General features: G+C 45.0%; 1 protein-coding gene across 1 annotated transcript in view; it reads left to right on the plus strand.

The window, feature by feature from the left end:
- The window catches only part of YIPF7 (Yip1 domain family member 7), a 528534-nt gene that overhangs the window by 29479 nt on the left and 476011 nt on the right, over positions 1-23044 (plus strand). The window contains exon 2 of the mRNA XM_085643312.1: positions 22358-22474. Coding sequence (XP_085499438.1) covers positions 22359-22474 — 116 coding nt within the window. The 5' untranslated portion in view covers position 22358. The remainder of the gene's footprint in view (positions 1-22357; positions 22475-23044) is intronic.

Below are 23044 nucleotides of genomic sequence, written 5' to 3' on the forward strand. Positions count from 1 at the left end.
AGACTGATTTGCATACGGCTGGGTCCAAACTGGAATGGCATGGTGATCAAAAAAACGATGGATTTAGGCCTAGATGTCTGTACTGGGGTGAATGTATGACATTGTTCTGCATTGTGTCCATCAATTGTTCTTTTTGCATTTGTCACCGCGAGTGGGACGGGTATGCCCAGATGTGGGTCCCGTGCTCTCCATGCCACTGGAGTCAAGCTATCCTGGCTGATGAGGGCTGAAAGCCTGAAACTGGTCCTAGGATGCTTGTTTCCAGTCCAGGGAGGACCTGGCCTGGCATTTTGGGCTGGACTGTTCCCATTGGGCACAGGGTCAAGACTGATTTGCATATGGCTGGGTCCGAACTGGAATGACATGGTGAGCAAAAAAACATTGGATTTAGGCCCAGATCTCTGTACAGGGGTGAATGTATGACATTGTTCTGCATTCTGTCCATCAATTGTTCTTTTTGCACGTGACTGGAAGCATGTCATGTGACGTGACTGACTCCCCTTGCGGGCCCAATGAAGCCTAAGTGTTTGCCGGGCTGACAACCTCACAGCCCTGAAGGCTGTGATGTCATCAGCTCGGCAAAGACCTAGCTTCAGGTCCCAGTCTTCACCCCCTGAAGGCGTGGTGGGAAGGTTAGTCCCGGGTGTTTTAAGTCCAAGCCCGGTATCGGACGGGTCAGTGTAAAGCAACTTTATCCATGCCACGAATATTTTGGGAAACCCCATCCTGTACAAAATAGCAAACAGGTAGTTCCACTCTACCGAGTCGAATGCTTTGGTGGCATCAAGGAACACGGCAGCTACAGGTAGTTCTGGCGCTATCGTGTGAATCAGAGAGAATAGGGTCCGCAAATTACTGGCCGTAGATCTACCCGTGACAAACCCAGCCTGATCCGGAAGGACTATACTAGTCATTAGCAGAGAGAGCCTATTGGCAAGTACTTTCGCTAGTATCTTAGTGTCGCAATTTATCAAAGAGAGAGGCCTATACGCATCGCAGTCAGCAGGGTCTTTACCTGGTTTCAGCAACGAGGTGATCACCACCTCCCTCATTGAGCCCGGCAAAATTCCCACCTCCAGAGATTCCTCATAGACCTCCTTGAGCACCGGGGCCATTATATCAATATAACATTTATAAAATTCCGCCGGCAGCCCATCTAGGCCTGTCGCTTTACCATTATTAAGCGACATAATTGCTTCGCGTACTTCTTCTAGTTCAAACGGGGCTCCAAGGAACTTCCTATGGTCGTCACTCAACCAGCATAATGTCACGTCATCTAGAAAATCACCCAATATGACCTCCCCATCGCAGCTTGCAGCATATAACTCCGCATAGTGTGCCGTGAATAGGCCTAAGATACCTTTCGTGTCCTGGCGCATGACACCTGCCGGGGTACGTATCTCCAATACGTGTGTATTGCATCGCGGATGTCGAGCAACCTCTGCTAAGACTCGACCCGGTCTCTCCCCCTCGCAGTATCGCCGAGCCTGCCAATGCTTACCTCTGAACTTGGCTTCTCTATCTGCTTCCTTTTCATATTGCGTGAGCCGTTCTCTAAATTCTTTATGTAGGAAGCCCATCGGCTCACGGGCCATCCTAGATTCCAGCTCCTTAAGTTCTATCTCTAGTTTCGTAAGCGCCCCTCGTATGGCTCTCAGTACCCCAAAGCTCTTTGATATGTAGTGTTCTCTGACCGTCACCTTAAACGCTTCCCAGATGGTATCCACACTATCTACCGAACCTTTGTTGTGTGGGAAAAACTCTGCGATCTCCTCCCCTAACTCTGTTTTAAACAGTGGATCCAAAAGTGCTGTGGGTTGCATACGCCATGTTGGTGCAGCCCTACCATAGCCCGGAACTGCCACCTCAACCAGGACCGGACAATGATCCGAATAGGACCTTGGCAAGTGCGTAACTCTGCCTAAATCAGCCACCAGTCCGCGAGATAAAAAACAGTAATCCAGTCTGGCCCATGTGTTAGCATATGCCGTAAAGTACGTACCCTCCCGAAGCCCAGCATGCACGAACCTCTAACTATCTATCAGACCCCCTTCCTCCAGTATACCCACTAGAGCGTCCCGTGCGCTTTTGTTGTATTGCGGGCTGCCATCAGACCTGTCCAATCCCGGGGCCATTGCAACATTAAAGTCTCCCCCCCATATAATAAGCATGGAACCAGTGCTCAGTATCTTTCCCCACAGCTGCGTGAAAAAAACGGGCGAATCTACGTTAGGACCATAACAGTTGACGATTGTGACGGTATCCGTACCAAGCCTGCCCCACAACAATACAAATCTCCCCTCTGCATCCGTATGCTCACCCATTCGCACAAACGGCACAGTTTTCTTAATTAAAATCGCCGTTCCCCTGGCATACCCTGAATACGAAGAGAAACTCCCCACCGCCGCCCATTTGCTAGCGAAGGCATAAGTGGAACGGGGGCTAAGATGCGTTTCTTGCAATAAAGCAATTTGTACCTGATGCTGCTCTAGATTGGCCACCACCCTCCTGCACTTTCTTGCATCATTTAAGCCTCGTACATTCCATGCTAAAACTGTCAGTTTCGCCATCCGTGCAATATCAGCCATTATGCATCAACTTCGCATATCCCGAATATCCACAGGACGCAAGGTACGACCCCCCATCCCACGCATCCGTATGCATAGCCAGAGTACCCACAGCAAACCATAGCATTGGACTTTCATGACCCCGCAAATCAGCATTACAAGCAACCTCTTCCATCACCCATCTCTGTAGGCATAACCCCCCCACCAGTCCCGAGTCTCCCTCCCCCGTACATGAACTCCCAACAACCGATCCCAATTCGAACCCCACATACCCTCCCCACTCCCGCTGAAGCAAACCCCAACCTGCCAGCCATGTCCCCTCCCCTTCCCTCCCACTAGTGCCCCAAGAACTAGGGCTAATAAACTCCCCACATAGCAAAGATACTCTAGGGTTTTTCCCTTTGGGGATCATATCTAGGTGGCACCACTAATTCCCCTCATTTTCGCCAAACTAACAATTTGACTCGCAGTCTGGCACGATGACCTAGAGGGGTGTCCGGTGCTATAACCATAGGCAACCGAGGTGCCTCAAAAGCGTACAGTTCTATCAATAGACAATGGATAATAACCAACCCACAGTATAATCAAAGAAGCATCCCATAATACGGAGGTCTCAGAAACCCCCCCCCCACTCTCACAGATATTGAGGAACAGTCAGAATGCTGAGTTCAGTGCAATGTCTTTCCCAGCCAAGATCCCCATGCGCATCGCTCGTGCACCATACTCATATAATCCTCATTCATAGTGTGCGATCAATGTTCACCCCACTCACTGTTCACCATCCGCCCTCTCCTCGTGCAGTGGTTCCGGCTCTTCCTCCGCTCCATCAGCAGGCCGGTGTGTACGCTTGTGGTGCTTGAGAAAGTCTTCTACTTGCTGAGGATTCGTGAAAAATTTCTGTCTCCCCTGATACGTGACTCTCAGCCGAGCTGGGTAGAGCAACGCATAATCCATCTGCAGGTTGCGCAACTTGGCCTTTACCGCCAGAAATTTCCTACGCTCCTCCTGGACCATTGGAGTGAAGTCAGGGTACAAGGTAAAGGAATTGCCCTCATATGATAGTGAGCGCGTGCCGCACGCTGCCCGCAGAGCCGTATCCCGATCCCGATAGTTCAGCAGCCGGGCTATGATTGGCCTGGGGGCCATACCCGGTTTTGGTCTGGGGCCCAGGACACGATGCGCCCTTTCCACTATAAATTGAGGAGAAAAAACGTCAGAACCAATCGCCGCCCTTAACATCTTCTCTACGTACTACTCCATTTTGCCCACATTGTCGTCTCCGGAATACCCACTATGCGGACTTTATTCCGTCTACTTCTCGCCTCCAAATCCTCGTTTTTAGCAGCTAATACTCGTCGTAGGTTGTCCATCCTGGATAGCTGCGAGGTGTGCTGCGTCATCGTGTCCTCCGAGTCCGATATCCGCTGTTCCGCTCCTTTCAGTCGTTCCTCGTGAGCATCCAATTTATGCACCATTGCATCCATGCGCGACGACATCCTATCGACTTTGTCAGCAATCGTCGCAAACCCTTGGCGCATCTCGCACAACACATCCTGTAGGTTAGCCGCCACGTCCGGCGAATCCCCCGCAGCTCCACTAGGTCCAGTCGGGCAGTGAAGCCCCTGTCCAGGTTTGGTCGTCTTCTTGTTCGAGTCGAACGTGAGCTTGGGCTGTCTCGTGTCCGTCCTGCCCATCCTGAGCGTCAGCCCGTACAGTCCATCGCCCCTGGAACATGAGCACACCACTGGTCCCCAGCCAGCAGGCCCAAGATGGTACACACAGTTGGATGGGGCCAGGAAGGGAGAGGATACTCCGATAGCCGTGTACGGTAGGCTTCCGATGCAACCCCCAGTCTCCGGTCTCCGGTCCGCAGGGCAGGCAACGCTTCCGCCCCCAGCGCTGTCAGTGGCGTCGATTCTGAAAAAACAGGGCTCTCTTCTGTTGCCTACCGTGGACTTGAAGGGCCGCAACCACCTCCAAAATGGCGACGGTCCCGTCTCTCAACCACCCAGTACTGCTGTCCAATTCCAGCCGGCCTATGCAAGCAGTTGAAGGCACCAGAGCCCTGTGCAGCTCTCATGGCACCTCAGGCGTCCCTGAGGAGTCCCATCACATGTCGACACACCGCAGCTGCAATCCCAGCCATCAAGTCCGGGGACCGGTGCCACGTGCACCCTCACCAGCGCGGCCCAACACACAGCCGCAGCTTCCCTGAGAGCGTCCGTGCTGGCGGTGACAATCTCCCTCTAAGGAAGTACGATGATCAACAGGCTATCCGCGCCTCCATCCCCGGCACCACGTCTCCAATCCACCTGCGCAGCGCCTCCACAGTATCTTGCCGTGGTTCCTCCCCACGCACCACTCCTTCGTGGGGGACCGCTTCAGTGTACCGTTGCCCCCGGGGGGGGGGGGAACAAAGCCGCACCACCCCAATCCACCAGGCAGGGCCCTGCAAAACCCGGGCACCCCCAGCTCTCGCAGCATCAGCCCACTGCACTCCGAGATCTGCCAACACTCCAATGGGGTGGGGGGGGGGAGCCTCGCTGCCACCACTCCCAATAATGTTTTTCTCCGAGCCACAAAGCTCCGACTGTCCCAACGGCGTAGCGCCTCCGGGCGCGTCTCTCACCTCCCTCGATCCGTAGGCCTACCTCCGTGCCCACCGCTGCGGCCTCGCGTAGGAGCTGCAGCCTGTCAATTGCCTCGTGTCCTCAATCCCGCAGGTCCGTCGGAGCCGTTGGGGCGCCCCTCTCCCAATGTAGTGCACCGATGTCGCTCAAACTCTGCCAGCCACCGTCGGGACCCACAGGGAATCGTCTTGTGCGGTTACAGCACCAAAGATCGCCGTTGAAGGATAATTAACCGGGTAGTTGTCGCCGGACTGCGGGAGCCTTACACGAAGGCTGCCATTCGCTAGTGCGCCACCTAGCGTTCCCTGCCCACCCCAAATAGTTATCCACTTTCTTACAGTGTTCCACACAGCTACTCCACTTGGATCACTGTTGCGTGCAAACGGGTAGTACAGATCAACCGAGCAAGTCTGAAATGTTGGTTGTGCACATGATACATGATTGTTTTCCGAGCATACAATGAGCATGTCTGCGCCATTGAAGTACTGGGATCCTGTTGGAGTGAGACTAGACACTCCTGGCAAGATCAGCGCGTCATATGTGCCTCCTAATCTGCTTGGCTCAGTCTTGTTCCGCTTTCACTTGAAACAAGTGAAATCAAACATGCATTGCACATCTCCTTATTCTTTTCCATGGCAGACTGCAATGCTTTCAAACTTTAAGCAGTTGCCCTCAGTCACCTGTGTCCCTTACTGGTGATCCTGGCAGGGGGCACCAGGGAAGCAGAAGCCCGGCAGAGATAATATAAGTCACTCGCATCAGTCATCTGTTTGCTTTTGCCTACTTTCTGATCAAACACGTGCACGCCTTCTGCTTACACTACCAGGGCTTCATCGTGAAGTCATCTCCTATTGAGATTAAGTATTGTGTACAGCACAGCCTTTTAAACCATACGCTGCTGCTACAATGTACATTTTATATATTGCGCTTCATTTCTTTGTTAAATTCATAGGATCGTCATAAAGCAAAGTTTACATTACTCGTATGCGCATAAAGGTAGTACATGTTAGGATAAGCTGTTGCCTCAAACACAGCCATTGCTTTTATGCTCTTAGTAAGGGGTGAATTTTTTGATCTTGGATCTTTGTTTCTTAACTTTGGCTCCGTTTGTTTACATCTCCTCCCAAGTTGCTTTGAAAGTCTTAATGGCATCTTTATTGAAGACACTGCTGTGCATGCCTAACCCAAGCACTCGGTTGAAATGAGTCATGTTGACAGTTGAATATGGAATTTGTAAAATGAAGAGAAAACAGATACCTGCTGATGTCTGCAGTTAGGGCTATGTTGACCCGGAGTTTATTGTGAAAACATGCATCTTATTAGCCAACCACGGCGAACCTGTATCAGACGTGGGCGTGCACACAACCAAAGCTTCCAGCCAGGATTTAAGGGCACAACAGGAGAGAGGGGTCAGAGGGGGCGAGGCTTGGCTGAAAGCACGAGTGCTTGCTAAAAAACGAAACCAAGAGCGGAGGGGCAAGGATAGGCTGAAAACACATGCTGCAATCACTTGTGTTTGCAGCCGATCCGTATTTAGTTTGCAATCATTTGTGTTTTCAGTCGATCCTCGTTTAGTTTGCAAGCGCTTGTGTTTTCAGGGGATCCTCGTTAGTTTGCAAGCAACTAATGAGGATCAGCTGAAAAACAAGCACTTACAAACTAAACTAAGATCGACTAAGTTAAGTGATATAAAAGGGTGGCAAATAAATCTTTGGAACTGTGTAATATGTTAAATATTTAGCCCAAAACAGCCGCAAGGCTGAAAGATGAAGCGGCCGCACTCATGGGAAATGCTTGTAAGCCTGTTAAGTGAAAAAACAGCGCAACACGGGTTCGGTGGGAGGAAAAAAAATAAAAAGTTTGGTTGCGGGCATGAAGGTTTGTGTCCAGGCGTGGGCTCAACATCCTTTGAATGTGGGCAAATCACTCGAGCAGCATGGAGGCTTTATTGAACGATGCCCCTGCTGCATGGCAAAACTACCCGCTGCTGTGACCACTTGCATACGAAACGCAGTGTAGGTGGAGGAAAAAAACAAAGTGCGGCATACATGGAGGATTGAGTCTCGGCATGGGCTCAACATCCTGTGAATTTGGGCAAATTACTGAAGGAGCATGGTGGCTTTATGGATGGGGCCTCCGCTGCAGGCAAAACCACTCCCTCCTGTCGGCAGCGGACATGGAGGTTTGAGTCTCGGCTTGGGCTCAACATACTGTGAATTTGGGCAAAATACTGAAGCAGCATGGAGGCTTTATAAAAGGAGGACCCCGCTGCAGGCGAAATCACCCGCTTCTGTTGTTTATAACTCACCGGACACCCATAATAACCTCGGAGCCGGAACCCTGGGTTCACAAGCACAAAAATAAAAAAACAATGGTCAGTACATTTCATGCACTTTCAAATTGCAGAAAACACGAAAAATGGAAAATAGTTCCGAGACAAATACTTCAGCACACGAAAAGGAGGTTTGCAGTAGTTAGTCCATGCTGCATAAGCGTGCCAAAACAAATTAAGGAGTAACTAAAACACAGATTAACCTGTGAAAAGCAAAGGATTTAAGCAGACAAGCCACTAAACCAATACAAATGCAATAGGAGGCAATGGGTGGTGTTTACCCACTGATACAGATTACTATATGTCTCGGAGAGACAGCACATGCGCGCTGCCTATGCGAGACCTAAAAAGTACTATCAGAATGTGTCGTGGGAAAACTGTCAAGGATTAATGCTTAACAATGAGTGGCCAAAAAAATCAACTGATATGTGTTCAACATGCAAGAACCAAGTTGTGAGGATGCCCCAAGATCCAATACAGAAAAGTCGAATGATAGTGCCACTAATGCAACATGGCAGTAATCCAGATCCCCTAACCAGCATGGTTCAGTAGATAATAAAGAATATATATAATGTGACTGAAACCAAGTGTCACTGTCAGCAGAGGAGGTCAATCTGTTATGCCACCATTTAAAATGGCGGGAATGTAAAACATGTGGAAAAAATTATCAGCACGCCCAAGTTTGGCTAGCATGCTACATGTGCGTCATGGTGCACACAGGTGACTATTTAACATGCAGAATCGTGATATCAACAATCGATCCATTTGCATGTACATAACGGTGTCAAACAGTACACACTGACTGCAATAATCAGGGAAACGTGTTGCCAAAATGCGAGTGTGAGCATGCTACAAAGTACCAATAAAAACAAAAAACAAATGTGACTCCACGCTGAAAGTTACAAACAGAATAAATAAATGAGAATAACTCCACAGTGTTGCTAATTACCTGATAGCAAAAAAGGTGACAAACACGTGTACTGCATTTACATTTTTGTAGTTGTGTTTCGCAGTAGCAAGTGCATCGAAACGCTGTGTTCAAAGAATCAAGCAGAAGTACTGAAAAGTGAGGATAAGAAACAATTAAGCTACTGCACTGCTGGTAAATCTATGCAGTAGTACAACAACTACAAGCATGCTTATTGTCTTGCAATTTAAATTAGCCGGCCCCATTGGCGTTGTGATTCCGCAAGAATTCTTCACAAATAGTGCCAATTGTGCTTATTGTTTTTAAAGGACCCCATAGCGGAATCATATCGAATAACCCAGAAATGATCTAAAAATGCTGAAAAATAAAGAAAATACTCCCATAGTGGCAAAAAACGTACAAAGTGAAAATTATATTGGTGATTCGACCATTAACAATAATGATAATGATATATCAAAAAAGCCAAAAGATATGTGTTAATGCATAATCATTGCTTAAATATACCAAACTAATGGAAATGTATATGAAAAATGGACAAATGCTATTGTCAAACATCAAATCAGTTTTAAATATGAACTGTCTTAAAATGAACAGCATGAAGAAGTATCCATATTCATCCAGTGCCATGTGCAGAAAAAAACACGACTTGAGTATTCACTATGCATCAACAAGCTTCAGAATACGGCCACCTCCAACCATTTTCTTCATTGAATACTGTGAAATGCATGCATCGCTTGTCTTACCCGGTAACTTCTGCGCTTATTGATCCTGCCTGTAATTGCCCGGTCACTTTATAAAACCCCCGAATCACTACAGATACTGCATCCTGTATAATTTGTGAAGAAACCAACAACTGTTGTGGTTCTCTGCAAGAAAGATTGCTACTCTGCTGCCCAAGTGACTAGGTCCAGACCTGCTTCTTGATCCCAGGAACACCAAGTGCTATTCGGCTGTCCTCCTGATCAGAGCCTCAGAAACACAAAAGACTCTAACCATCATGAATCCGGCACCTGGACTCTGGCTGCTGTGAGTCTTGTCCCCCAAGTGGCCCCACTCCAGGCCTGGACCCTTAGAAGTGGGCCTGAAGGTGCTCTGCCAGACCTGCTGTTGTCCTGTGACCAAGCCTGAATCGGCGTGACGCATCTCCTCGCAGCCATTTCGGAACAGCCGCAGTACAACACATCCCATATGCTGGACCACACATCGCAGCCCACAGTCTCCTCAGAACCCCTGCTGCACAATGCATTCTCAATGCAGATCTTTGCTTTGCAAACCTCTTGTCAACGGCATTATCAGCAGTTATGCAGGACTTCGTATAGCAGACACAGCCTCTTCATAATTGCCGATGCATGGCACATCGTAGACACAGGACTTCTCATCGCAAGCCCATTGTCGACAGCATTCTCAAAGATGATGCTGGACTCCGCATTACAGCCCCACAGCTTCCCCGGAACCACCGATGTGCAACGCATTCTCGACACAGGATCTAACAATGCTCTGCAAATCAGCATTTAAGGTACTTTGTTCAGTGGCCTAACCTGGTCCCGGTACGCGGCCCAGACCCGCGCTGTTTGTGGTTGACCTAAACTTGTGACTTTGTCCTGGTCCAGCAAAACCAGATAACCACAATTTGTGCTTTGTACTTTTAAGCACTATTTTTACTTAAAACTGAAGCATAGGTTAATTTGGGGTTTGCATGTGTTTCACCATGACAGAGATTGTGGTTGCTGCTTGACTAGAGTTTCACCCCTCTCAAACAGTAACCCAATTTTGCATAATAAGTGTTGTGAAAAATATGTGCTTTGTCCTACCTGAGCGCAAACTTGAAATAAAACTAATTCGGCCGGCTGCCACCTCTATAGTTACTGTTAATAAAATGTTAAATCATAAACTGCTCTCTTGTTGGATGACAGTGCAGCCTCTTCTAAGCACAGGAAGGCTGATTTTGTGTAAACACTGCCCTCATAGAAGGGTTGAGTCATTTGAGTGGATACATTAACTGTCGGCAACAAAACTGATTTTCACAACAGTCATATCTTGCTTGATGTATCTGAGCAAATCTTAAAAGAGAACCCAAGTGACAGAAACCCATTCAGCCACAGAGCTCTCGCTGACATTTGTCTCTTCTTTCAGCTGGAGGGACAGATGTTTCTGGGACAGGGAGAGGAGGCATTAATTCATTTCCGTAATGGCACCCCCACAGGGGACACTTGGCACATGGAAGGGGAAGTAGGATAGGGCCATTTCGAATGAGGGACTCTGTGAATGTTTATAGTAAGGTAAAAAAAGAAGTGCTGTAGAAAGAGGATGGATTTTGGTGGAAAAGCTGCAAGGAGTGTGTATATGAAATTCTCAAATCACAGGCCAAAGCACAGGATAAGAACGACCCCTCACTAACTTCTCCTAAAATAACTGTGGAGGTGGAAGAACAACTGAGTGAAGAATCAGATTCTGTTGACTGCTGGGGAAAAATGAGTCAAAGACTCCTGATCACCATTGTAATAAGAGACTTAAACTACTCCACAAAGGTCATCTGGCTCGCCTTCTGGACACAAAAAGCAGAAAGCATCTATCCTGTGAGAGGAAGCATCTAGCCTGTTGTATGTAGATATCAGTCACCCATGAAGGAGTCTGGTGCCTAGAAGCCTGCCCTGAAGATCTGGGGCTGTAGGAGAGACCAGAAGTGACTTTACAGACATTAAGAAGCTTTTGGTGTTGATCATTTTTCAGAAGTCTAAAGGACCAGGATAGGAAGGCAAAGCTCTTTGAGGAATATGCAATCTAGCTGGCTATAGACTACTGTTTTGTCGAGCTCTCAACTTTTTCACCCTACATTTGAGGTTCCATAGGACCAATGTGGAATTGTATCTGACTCCAGAGAGCTTTTACAGGCTGTGGCCCCACTGTGACCCAACAGTTATTAAACATTTCCTTTTAGGATTGTCTTTGAATGATTTATATAGGGATGGTCTGAAATGCTATAGGCTAATTACTAATGGCTGAAATGAATCCAAGAATTCTATCCAACTATTCTTGGTTTGATTTTTTCATTAAATGTAATGACTCTGTGGAGCATAGTTATTTCACTTTCATGAATGTGGTGCCCTCAACATTGATGCCCCCATGATACACTCACGAAATTTCATGCAGTATCCAAACCTATATTTGTGGAATTATACAGAATACCTGAACGTCATCATGCACTAAGTGTGAAGAACCACATAGTATTGTATTTATTTCTTATTAAGCGCATCTGTCACCCAAAGGGTATCCTGGCGCTGAACATAGGTTAACGCTACATTGTAATACAGAACATCTTCTCAACTGCTGCCTCCCCAGTAATTGAAAAAATATCCATCAATGAAAATGTCATGTCTATTTTGAATGCTCTGTGCTTCATAACTATTGAACCCTTTCTTCTTTGTGTCGTGTGCCAAGTGTAACTTTGCTAAATTCAGATGCCGTAGGTGTTACAATATCATAAATCTGTTGGATTTGGTTGGACACAAAATATCCAACAGTTGTGCAAATTTTGAAATCTTGAAAATACTGCACATGATGATGGTCCAGTTATGTGTCTCGTTATCAGGTTGCTTACGTATTTGTAACAAGGCACATCTTGCCAATTAAAACTGGATGGAGGAAGTTGGTGAGAATTATATGTTTGAGGCTACTTTGCAATTGCCCATCTGCCACATTCATATACGACAGCATGATACTCTGTGCCTGGTTTTAAAGCAGTGAGTGCATATACCCACCTGAGTAATTTCACTTCTAGATGCGTTTATTACCTAAGGGCACCTCCAATAGCAGCCTCTTTACTTTATAAATAATGCAAAACTCATCACATGCCTAGTATGTTTGAAGAGTGCTTGAAGATACGTCTCCCACAAAGGAGAACAGTATGGTTAGATTCATTATAACAGCATCAACATATTGGTTGGCTGAGATATTAGAGGCATAGTATATTGTTAAAATGCTTGGCTACTGCCATCGAGAGACACATTTTGGTGATGTATGTCCAAAATAGCAAGGAACCCAATTTTACCTGTCTAGCTTCTTAACTAAATACATGCAGTGATAGGAGTGCACCATCTGAGGATGAATATGGTCTTGTGTCACAGAGTGCTTGAGTAATTCCAAGCAGGAAAGAGTACCTGAAATTAATTTATGTGTGTGTGTGCTGGGGGGGGGGGGGGATCAGCTGTGGATAGGTCTTCAACTGCATAAATTCAGTCATGGGGCATGCCTTTTGAATCATATACCTGAGTTTCATCCTTTTTCATAAGAACTGATAAATATGCAGGATCGGCCGGTCCACTGGGGCTGAGGGGCCATGCCTCTCCACCTTTCGCCACTCATGAACAGTGTCTGTCAGGCTGCACAAAGGTCAGCCTGACAGACACTGTTCACTTTCAGTTCAAGCAGCCATGAACCAGACATGCACATTTAGTGCAGGGTCCTGGCTGCCTGAGCTGAACTTTGCGGGGCTGAGGAAGTCACAGCTCCTGTGGGCGTGACGTCCTCAGCTTAGCAAAGGTCCCTGAGGCCTTCTCCTCAGTGACAAGGGGTAGTGTAACTGATTGCCTCGCACTTGGTGCTTCAGTTTAAGCCCTGAAGCGCCCAGGGTCGAGTGTCAATCAGTGACCCTTCATCACAGAGTGGGTTGGGGTCAGCAGTCTCACTGACCCCATCCAACTCTGTGATGACGTTGGGACTGCTGCCTTCCGTCATTGGCTGACCTAAGGGAAGGCAGCAGTCCCAAGCCTCTTGGAACCTCTGAGGTAGAGCTGGCTGCAGGTAAATGTTTGTTTTTCTTTTAAACTGTTTGGTGCATGCTTGTATGTATGAATGTTTGGTAAAGAGTGTTGTGAATGGATGCATTTGTGTGCATGCGTACTAGTATTTATGAATGTTTGGTGAAGAGTGTTGTGAATGGATGTGTGTGTGCATGCATGTATGTCTGAATGTTTGGTGAACAGTGTTGTGAATGGATGTGTTTGTGTGCATGTGTGTGAATACATTGCTTTGAGTGTTATGGTTATGTATGCAAATGCTTGAGAGTGTGTCCCATCTGCCCCTTCCCTCCAAAACTTACCGGCTGCCTAACTAAATGCCAAACACACAGAAAGTAAAGATAATAATCTCACTTTCAATTATGTTTTACATCATGTTAATTATTTTTTGGGTTATAGCTCCACATTAAATTGTAGCAGTACCGCTTTTTACAAGTACAGAACAGAGGCAAGGCTAATGAATTGTGCAGACAAGATATGGGATGTCATCAAATCCCTAAGATTGACTGTTCACAGAGGCCAACGTATGCAGTAGAGATAATTTTAAGGGTCGCTGAATGGAAAAAGCAAAAAAACACCCATAAGTGAAAGCAACAAGGAAACAGTGTTTTGGGGGTGCCAGCCTCCCCCTCCCACTCATACCTTGGCCATGTGGGGAGGCTGCCGCGGCACTCACCAGCTACCTCCCAACACCCTCCTCCCCCACGTTCTTCATGCGGCCACTGGGCGGCCAAACGCAGTGACTATACAAATATGACATTAGTAGTGGCTGAACAGTTGACATTTAGAACTTTCAATTTGTTTTTATTCATTATCCGCAACATAGATATTCAACAGAATAAGAGAAGGAACATAGAAAAATACTATCAGAGAGTAGCCATGTAACAATCTGTTTAAGTCCTCAAATATGAGATAAATTGTCTCCATTTAAGATTAAACTGTTGTGTAGTTCTACTGTTCAGCACCCTCTGACGTTCTAATTTAAAGGTTTCATTCATTTGTTGCCAGTTACTCAAACGTCAGAGCTCTATAACCTGTTCATGTTTTTTGCTATAAGCAATCTAGCAATTGCCATTGCATAACAAGTCTTATATTTTTGTGGATACTAAATAACAGTGTGTTGTCTTTATCTATAATCCTTTGACCACCTGCTGACACTGGTAACACGTTAGGCAGCGTGTGGTTATTCTTGTGCCTTGAAATAAGGGAATGTTGGGAGAGAGTTTGGGAGCTGAGAGTTTACTGGTGACTTTGAGGCAAAAGGACGTGTCTGCCTTTACTCCGCCTTTCTTCAATGAAGAAGCTACAACCTGCGCCTGTGCCTTACTTACCCAACAAGATTGGCGATGAGCTGAGATCCTGTTTCTGACGCTTTTGTGGTTGAGGCGGATTTCAGTGGAACCTATGGGAAAGCAGTGGCTACTGCCAGAGAAGGCCTGTATGCGACATTACAGGCATTGCAGAGGCTTTGGGTACTGAAAGGAGGCCTACACGGCATGCATATACACCCAAGAGGATTTAAGGAATTACTGGGGAGGTCCTCAGATTATGTGCACGTCAGGGTCACTGAAGGCAACTGCATGGTAAGTGGTTTGCTTAGCTACCAGTGATGTTGCTTGATGCTACATGACGTATGTCAGGCACGCAATGTGACTGCCATATTGTTTTGGTGGTCTGAGGAAGTATGCCGTAGTGCGCTTATCAGAGCACCGACGGGTGAGTCCAGAACCATTGGGGTGCACAAGCTCCAACACAGCAAGGTTAATCAATGCGTTTGTAGGTGTTTCCAAAAAGCTTTAAAGAAGCGCAAAGTTGAAAAAGAAAAAGTACAGCTCTGGGACAACGGCAGTGATTACTGTGTTTGGCTCTGTGTAGTCCTTGTGTGCACAGCAATTTTGAACAATCCTTTGGATACGGGAATCCTTGCCTGCACTACTTGCCTGCACAACATGACTTTGTGTTTTGGCCGACCCTTGAAAATGCTTGCTGCATTCTTTGTGTAGACGGTGGTGTGCAGAGCCTTTCAGTGTTCAAGAGAATCACCTTATGTTGTGGACATTGGGAGTGCCATTATCTGGATCTGCCCTTCATATGCAAGATATAGAGCAATGACTACATTTGCTGTGTGTATAGTGGGAGGTAATACTTGAAATATGTGTGCGTCTCATACTTTCTCTTTGACACCACCTCAATAATGTTGAACCACTCATTAAATGGCATGCATTTTCTTAATTATATTGATACCACTGACGATGAGGAATTGACGCAGTTAAAGAAAATGAAAATACTCTTGCACTTGGTGGGTCCACAGGGGCTCTTTGTATACAATGCTGTGGAGAAAAAGACTTGTAGTTCTTGCAACTCTAGTGTTTTTCAACACGTATTAGAAGATATGGATAAATCAACTTCAGTGTGTATTGTGATGAACAGGCATAATTTCTTCAAGAGAAAGCAGAACAATTTAGAGCCTGTGGAGGACTTTCTTTCAGTTCTTAAGAGGCTGGCTCTTACATGTAGATTTGGTGTTTTGCATGACTAGCTCATTCGTGACTAAATCATTATGAAGGTGTAATGCGGCTTGGGCAACTTCTGAGGAGGAATCTAAGGACGTGGTCTGTAAGGTGAAGCAGAAGGTCAAGAGGGACAAATTCAAGGCTCAATAGGAAAGTAAGAAGAGTGTTAGTAAAAATAAGGAGAAGTTGCTATGGGTGTGGGAGAAAGGATTGCTTGGCTTACAGTAAAAAGTGTCCTGTACGAGACCAGAAATGCATGAAATGTGGTATTAAGGGGCATTTTCCTAAGTTTGTAGAAGAAGCAAAACTACCCAAACCATAGCCAGGGTACGAAGGAGTTAGACTCAGATATGGGCTTGGATGGGCTAATTTGGAAGCAACCCATAAATACAGTGATTGTGTACTTGGTATTACAGAACAGTGTAAGGGTGATGATATCAATCTCCTTCGTAAACGCTCTAGGTCAGAGCCAGTATGAATATGAATATTGATGGAGTGGAAATTTTGATTGTGGCAGAATCTGGCTCTCCCTACATGATTGTGGATAAAGGAGTATGGAGGCATAAGTTTGCAGGAGTTTTAGGGAACTCATTACTTTAACCTTATGTAGCCCCTGAAAGTTTTACTGGAGACCTCATTCATATAATTGAGTTTAGGAGGTTGTCTTTCGAGTTTAAAGGTAGAAAAGCAATGTGCAAACTTAATGTGGCAGAGGAGGAGCCTTCGGTCCTTGGTTGGATTGAGCAGAGGGCCCTAAACATTATTTTGGACCCCCACAGTGATGAACAAGTGTTAGTTAGTGAGGGAAGGAGTGTAATGGGTTAGCCTACAAAGAACTGTACCCAGGGGTGTTTATGGGGAAGATTGGCACACTTAAAGGGGTTTTGCACAGAATAATGCTAAAAGAAAATGCTATCCCCAAGTTTCAGGGAGATTCCGTGGATTTTGACCGAAGAAGTCAATAATGAAATTGAGAAGCTACTCAGGAATCATTGAGCCGATAGAGGCTTCTGATAGAGGCTTCTGAATGGATTATCCTATTGGTGGTAGCCAGACACGCCAATGGGATGATTCGCTTGTGTGTGGATCTTCAGTATTCTAAAAGCAAAACTGTAATTGAGAGATTCCCATTGCCTAAAATTAATGAGTTTTTGACGGTGACAGAAGACATGGAGTGGTTTTCTTCAATTGATTTGTCCTCCGCTTACCCCAGGTGACAAGGACAGTAAGTCTCTAGTCACGTTTATGAGACCCTCAAGGATGTTATCAGTTTGTACGCATGCCGTTTGGTCTTGAGTCAGCTGCTATGGTCTTTCAAAAACGTATGCATAGGTTGTCCAGAAACAAGGTGGGGACGATATATTGATCATGGGGGAAAACAGGGACCCATATGACTGCAGATTGCGTTGAGTCCCAGCAACCATGAATAGGGATGAGTTGCGATCCTTCCTGGGGTTGGTGGAGTTCTATGCTAAATTTGTAAATAATTTTTCGGAGAAGACTTGCAGCTTTTGAAAAGCAATGTCAAACTAATTTGGTCTGATACTTTATAATTTGATTTGCAAGAAATTAAAGATAGTATCTGTACAGCCAGGAGTTTGCATGGTTTTGACCCCAAATCTAATTGATTTTTGACCGCTGATGCGAACAACGAAGGGACTGATGCTGTACTATCTCGGAAAGAGTCTGGAGGGAGTAAGCACAAGGTGGGATGTGCATCAAGGGCCTTGTCACCAGCTGAGGAGTGGTACTCTGTCATAGAGAATGAAGCGCCTGCCATTGTTTGGAGCATTTCAGAAGTTTTGTGTGGGTGTATGAAGTGGAGGTAAGGTGTCATAATAAACCTTTACTTAGAGTGTTGACCTCGGAGGGTCTGTTTAATGCCACACCCAGGACTGAAAGATTGTGAGTGTGTCTGTTGGATTATGGGTGCACGATAAAGTATCTTCCAGGTGTGATGAACAAGGTTGGGGATTGCCCAAGCAGGTTCCCCTTGCCTCTGGATGAGAATGTCATGAATGATAGAGATGACTTTTGTGTATCATGGTTGAGGGATGAAAGCATGGTGGCCATTACTGAAGAGGGTTGGCGCAAAGCTAGTGAACAGGATGGCACCTTGGTGACAGTGAAGAAATTTATTGTTGAAGGTTGGCCCGAAAAGAAGTTATTGGAGGAGAACTGTAGACTTTTTGGGGAGATTTGTAATGAATTTACTGTCATGCTGGTTGGGGTCTTGGCTCCTACCCTTTCTTCCGCCAAAGTTGGGTCACCTGCAACTTTATGCCCTGCTTCACCTTGTTTTGCACCTATTCCCATAGAAATCCATTCTCCATTAAGGTGTTGTGTTGGATCTCAAGAAGTAGTGATGGTGTCACCCATCCCAGGTGATCCAGTTCCTTGTTTGCCCCCCTAATACTAAGATTGTTTCCTGGAACGTTGCTGGCTTGGAGTCCAAACTTGAATGTCCCAATTGGGGTTCTTTTATTGATCCATTAGATATATGTGTATTCCAGGAGACAGAGCCTATGTTGAGCACCATCAATAGCAAGGACTATCAGACCTTTTGGCACATTGTTGCTAACAAGGACCCTAGTGCCCTGGCTCCCTTGGATAGTAACATCTCTGCCTCTATGTGGGTAGATCACGTTTCCAAGTTTACTCAGGAGTTGAGGCACAGGGATCGAACCAGGTGGATCCCAGTGCCCTGGCACCTGGGGAGCTGAGTCTCATTCCAACTCTCGGCGGTGTAACAGAGTCTTAGATTAAGCTAGCTCTACAAATAGTTCTCAGTGTTTCTGATTCTGAAATTTAAAGTGCTATGGATCGGATTATACACAATAAAGGCCCTGGGGTAGACAAGGTACCTGGTGATTACAGGGATGTTTTGTTACCTTATTTCTCAGTGTATTTTAGTGCCATTGTGAACAGTGCACCTATGCCCCCCACTTGGGCATGGGCCAAAATTATTCCAATTTTTAAAAAGGGTTCTAGGTCCCTGCCTTCAAATTATAGGCCGATTAGCCTAATTGACAGCACTCAGAAGCTGTTGAAATCGATTCATCTTGAATCGGCTGAGTGAGTGGATATCCGATTGTAACATTTTAACTCCCTTGCAAGCTGGCTTCAGGGAAAGTGTAGGAACCATCGATCAAGTGTTTCACCTGCAACCTTTGTATTGGAAATATGTGTTCCTGAGTGGAGGCAGACTATATGGATTGGATGTCTCATATTTGGATGCGTGGACTTAAGCTAGAGCAACTTTGTGGGGTATTCTGAGGGTTCATCAAGCTTCCTCCTTATGTCCAGTGGCACCCGCTCTTGAGATTTACAAAAGTCAGGCTTTAGGGGCAACCCTGTAGGGAGGAGAACTTTGAGGTTTTCAGAATTTCCGTTCAATACAGATAATTGAAAATGTATTTGAAAGGAACCTTTGTGGCTTGCCAATGAGCCTCTTGATTGTTTCTATAAGTCTTGACTATGATCTCAAATGGATTAATGATGTAGTGGGTTTGAGGCAACTTTTGTATTGGCGTGGGTTGTGGGTTACTCCTGAATTTTGCTCTTTTCGGTCTATGAAGGCTTGTTTGGGACGGATTGGGTTTTGCAATTTGTGGTCATCCCTTGGTGATGCTGGACTAGTTTCCAAATCCGAGTTATAAAGGGCTTACTGGCAATATACTGACAACCAAGCCTTATGTTATGTAAGGGTAGGATTGCTTACTGATTTTTTTTTTTGTCTTCAAAATTGATTACTGTATGGAAACATATTTGGATGAGAGGGACCCTCCACTGGCCAATACCCTATATGTTACATTTTGCTTAGGGATTCTTTCCCCTACGCGCCTTCATAGCCAAATTGTACCACTTTTTAAGTAAGGATGATAGCTCTTGTCCATTTTGTCCTCAGGTTGACTGAGCATCCATACTTTTATTCCCAGGTTACAAAGTAATTAGAAACAAGTGGATTTTACCGGGAACGAGGAATTACAGGATTGCATTTAGGATTTTAAGAAGTAACACCAGTCAATGCATTGTGTTTCCTGTCTCTCAATTTTTGATGTAAATGTGAAGGTACAGGCATAAACATTTGTACAACTAGTGGGTCTCTTTGCTTTTAATTTCCGCAAGCTTGGCATTTTTAAGGTTGGAGAAGTGCCCTACCATCCTTAATCAGCCCTAAAATGGTTTGGAACCTTACCTATGTGTGTGCCTGGATCCTTAAGCAGTGTATCAGTTGGCTAAGTACTCATAGTTTGGCTTGGTGGCAGGGTAGACCATCAGCTAGAAAGCAGGAATAAAGCAAAGCATGAGCTTCCCACTTCAATCCACTGAGACTGTAGTGACACTAGTTAACTTTTGATAATTTCAATAGAGTATTGTGACAGTAAGTACTGAGTTAGTTCCAGATAATCAACACCTACCCTTCAATTGTAATCCCTCCCAATGGAGCGGAAGGGAAACCTGCCTCCCAGAACACTGAAGAAGGCATTGAACTCCAGTGGGCAGCAAAAATTGGACTCCTGACAGGATTGAGCTACCACAAAGAACCCAAATGCCGATCTGAGCGAAACTCCAGTAACTCTAAAATGAGCACATTATGCGTAAGAGGAGTAAAAAAAGGTTGAATGCATATTTCTACCATAAATCTGCACTCAAAAGCTGTCAGAAAGTATTTCTCGACAAACAGTGTTCCTCCCCCAACTCGGAGCTTGTACAAAGCTCTTTCTACTGGCCCTATCCTTGTAGGTCATTTTGCCTAGTACAATTTCCATGGTTTGGACCCATGCCTAATGCGTTTTACAAATGGAGCAGACAGCTTTTGCTCTTTCTCTTGTGTATTCATAACCAGAAATGGACAATCATCATGCTGCCCCAGCTAAGTTTACTTGTTTATGGAAAATGTGTTTGTTCTCTTGTTTATTTTCTAAATGCAAGAAATATCGGAAAAGATCAATTTGCTTCATTTTTTGATGGTATACGCAAATGTTTATGTACTGAGGCCTAATATTCAGGCTCCATTGTTTGCATTACTGTACATTTTATGTAACCTATCACTCTTGTGCATTTGGTGTGTTTGTTATTGATTCTAGTTTTGTGCGTACTTTCTATATGCCACTTTGTGCTATATTTTCTTGGGGTCTACGAACAGGCCACCAGACAATTTACTTGGGCCCCTCTGTTTTTCACATGCAAAGATCCTTAGAATGAAACATTGGACTCCAAATTGTTGTTTTCACATTTATTAATTTTTACTGTTCTGACGCCATGTTGGAAAAAGGCTCTTCTTGAAGTGTCATCCCAAGCGTTTTGACTTTTACCACCTGTTTTTGCTGATTCACTTTGTTGGTCTTAGGACACTGAGCAATTTACCACTGCTAACCAGTGCTAAAGTGCATGTGCTTCTCCCCTAAATATGACATTGGTGTATGCCTGATTGGCATGTTTTGTTGTACTGGTAAAACCATTGTAAAGTGTTATACTATATACCTAGGGCCATCCTTAACATGCTACTAGTGGGCTAAAGCACTGATTGAGCCACTCACAGAAGTAGCCTTTCCAACCTGTCTCAGGCCTGCCACTGCAGTGCCTGTTTGGGAAGTTTACTGCCACTTTGACTTGGCATTTAAAACTACTTGCCAACCTTTAAACTCTCCTTTTATTACATACGTCACCACTAATGTAGGCGCTAAGTAACCCTAGAGTCGGGGTGCTATATAAATAAAAGTTAGGACATGCACCATTTATAATTTGCAAGCTCTGGTTGTGACAAACAGCCTATTTCGTTTTTCACTACAGTGAGGCCTACTCCTCTCATAGGCTAGCATTGGGGATTCCTTAATACACTTTAAGCTGCAATTCCTGATCAGAGAGGAGTAGCTTTTTCATGTTGTGTATGTTTGGAATAGTAATGATAAACCCTCTCTAATGGTGAAGTTGGTTTTAACATTATTGATTTAGAAATGACACTTTTAGAAAGTGGACATTTCCCTGCAATTACTGCTGTGTGTGCCTGGCAGCCTGTCTCCAATACTCGTCTATGATGGGATGGGTAACAGCTACACACTGTGCATTCCCTCAAGACTGTTGTTTTAGTCTTTTTTTGTTTATAGTCTTTTTGTGGTGTATTCATTGTGTTACTGTGTCTGTTGCACAAATACTTTACACATTGCCTCTTTAAATAAGCCTAACGGCTCTGTGCTAAGCTATCAGAGGGTGAACGCAGGTTATCTCTTAATGTGTAAGTAGACTCCTGCCTGGCCTGCGTGCATACCTCAGCAAACCAGAATTCCCATTTCCAACCCGTCAAATTGTTCCATAAAGGGTAATCTATGCCGACATTAAATGCAGAGGGCAAGCAAAATTAACTTAAAGATAGTGGTTTATTTTCTTTGGGACATATTTCATTGTGAAATTAGAATAGCAAATAATTATTTATGTTGACTTTGATTTTTTGGGGGCCTTTATCCCCTCAAATGTTTGACAAAATATTTTGTCTATATAAATGTTTGTCACTGTGAATTGTTATCCTTCTGACCTCTCTTTGCTGCTCATTATTAATGGTATGTTTCTCTTTATTTCGACTGTTAACAGAATGACAGACTTGCAGCAATTTCATTCGGACTTTTACCAATCACAGTATTTTATTGATGACCAAGAGCAAACTTTCTATAACTCTGGGAGCAATAGAGATCTCTATCAAAACAATCGGTAAGTACACTAAGGCTGTCTTGCATTCAAAGGAGAGTTATTGCAGCAGTAAATCTCAGTGTCACCAGCCAAGGACAAGAATAATTTAGTTTCATAAATGGTTTTATAAGAATGTCAAACTACCCGAGAAATGAAAATAATATAAACAATACATTGGCCTTCTTGTGTGTAATGTAGTTGGTCTTTTACTGGACATTTATGACCTAGAAATAAGAGCCCAGTGAGAGCAACCTAATTTGAAATGTCCCTATCTTCTTTATTGGAACAGACCTTTATGTCACACCTGTTAAAATAATTGTGGCATGGTAAACAGTCATAGAGTCCATGTTACCCTGACAAGGAAACAACTTTGACTATAATAAGGCGCTCACTTGATTATAATTCACTTAACAAACATACGTACCCGCTTGCTTTATGATTTTGGTTAAAACTCCTTTTTTTAAAACACAGATGGAAATACTCCATGGTATCAACTATTTATACAGATGTGCTGAGTATGGTATGCTAGTACTGCCATTTTTTAGGGCGAAGAAGGGCATTGTGACACACAAGTCATTTCCTCTCCTCCTA

The sequence above is a fragment of the Triturus cristatus genome, chromosome 2_2 (genome assembly GCF_964204655.1).
Source record: "Triturus cristatus chromosome 2_2, aTriCri1.1, whole genome shotgun sequence".
NCBI classification, from domain to species: Eukaryota; Metazoa; Chordata; class Amphibia; order Caudata; family Salamandridae; genus Triturus; species Triturus cristatus.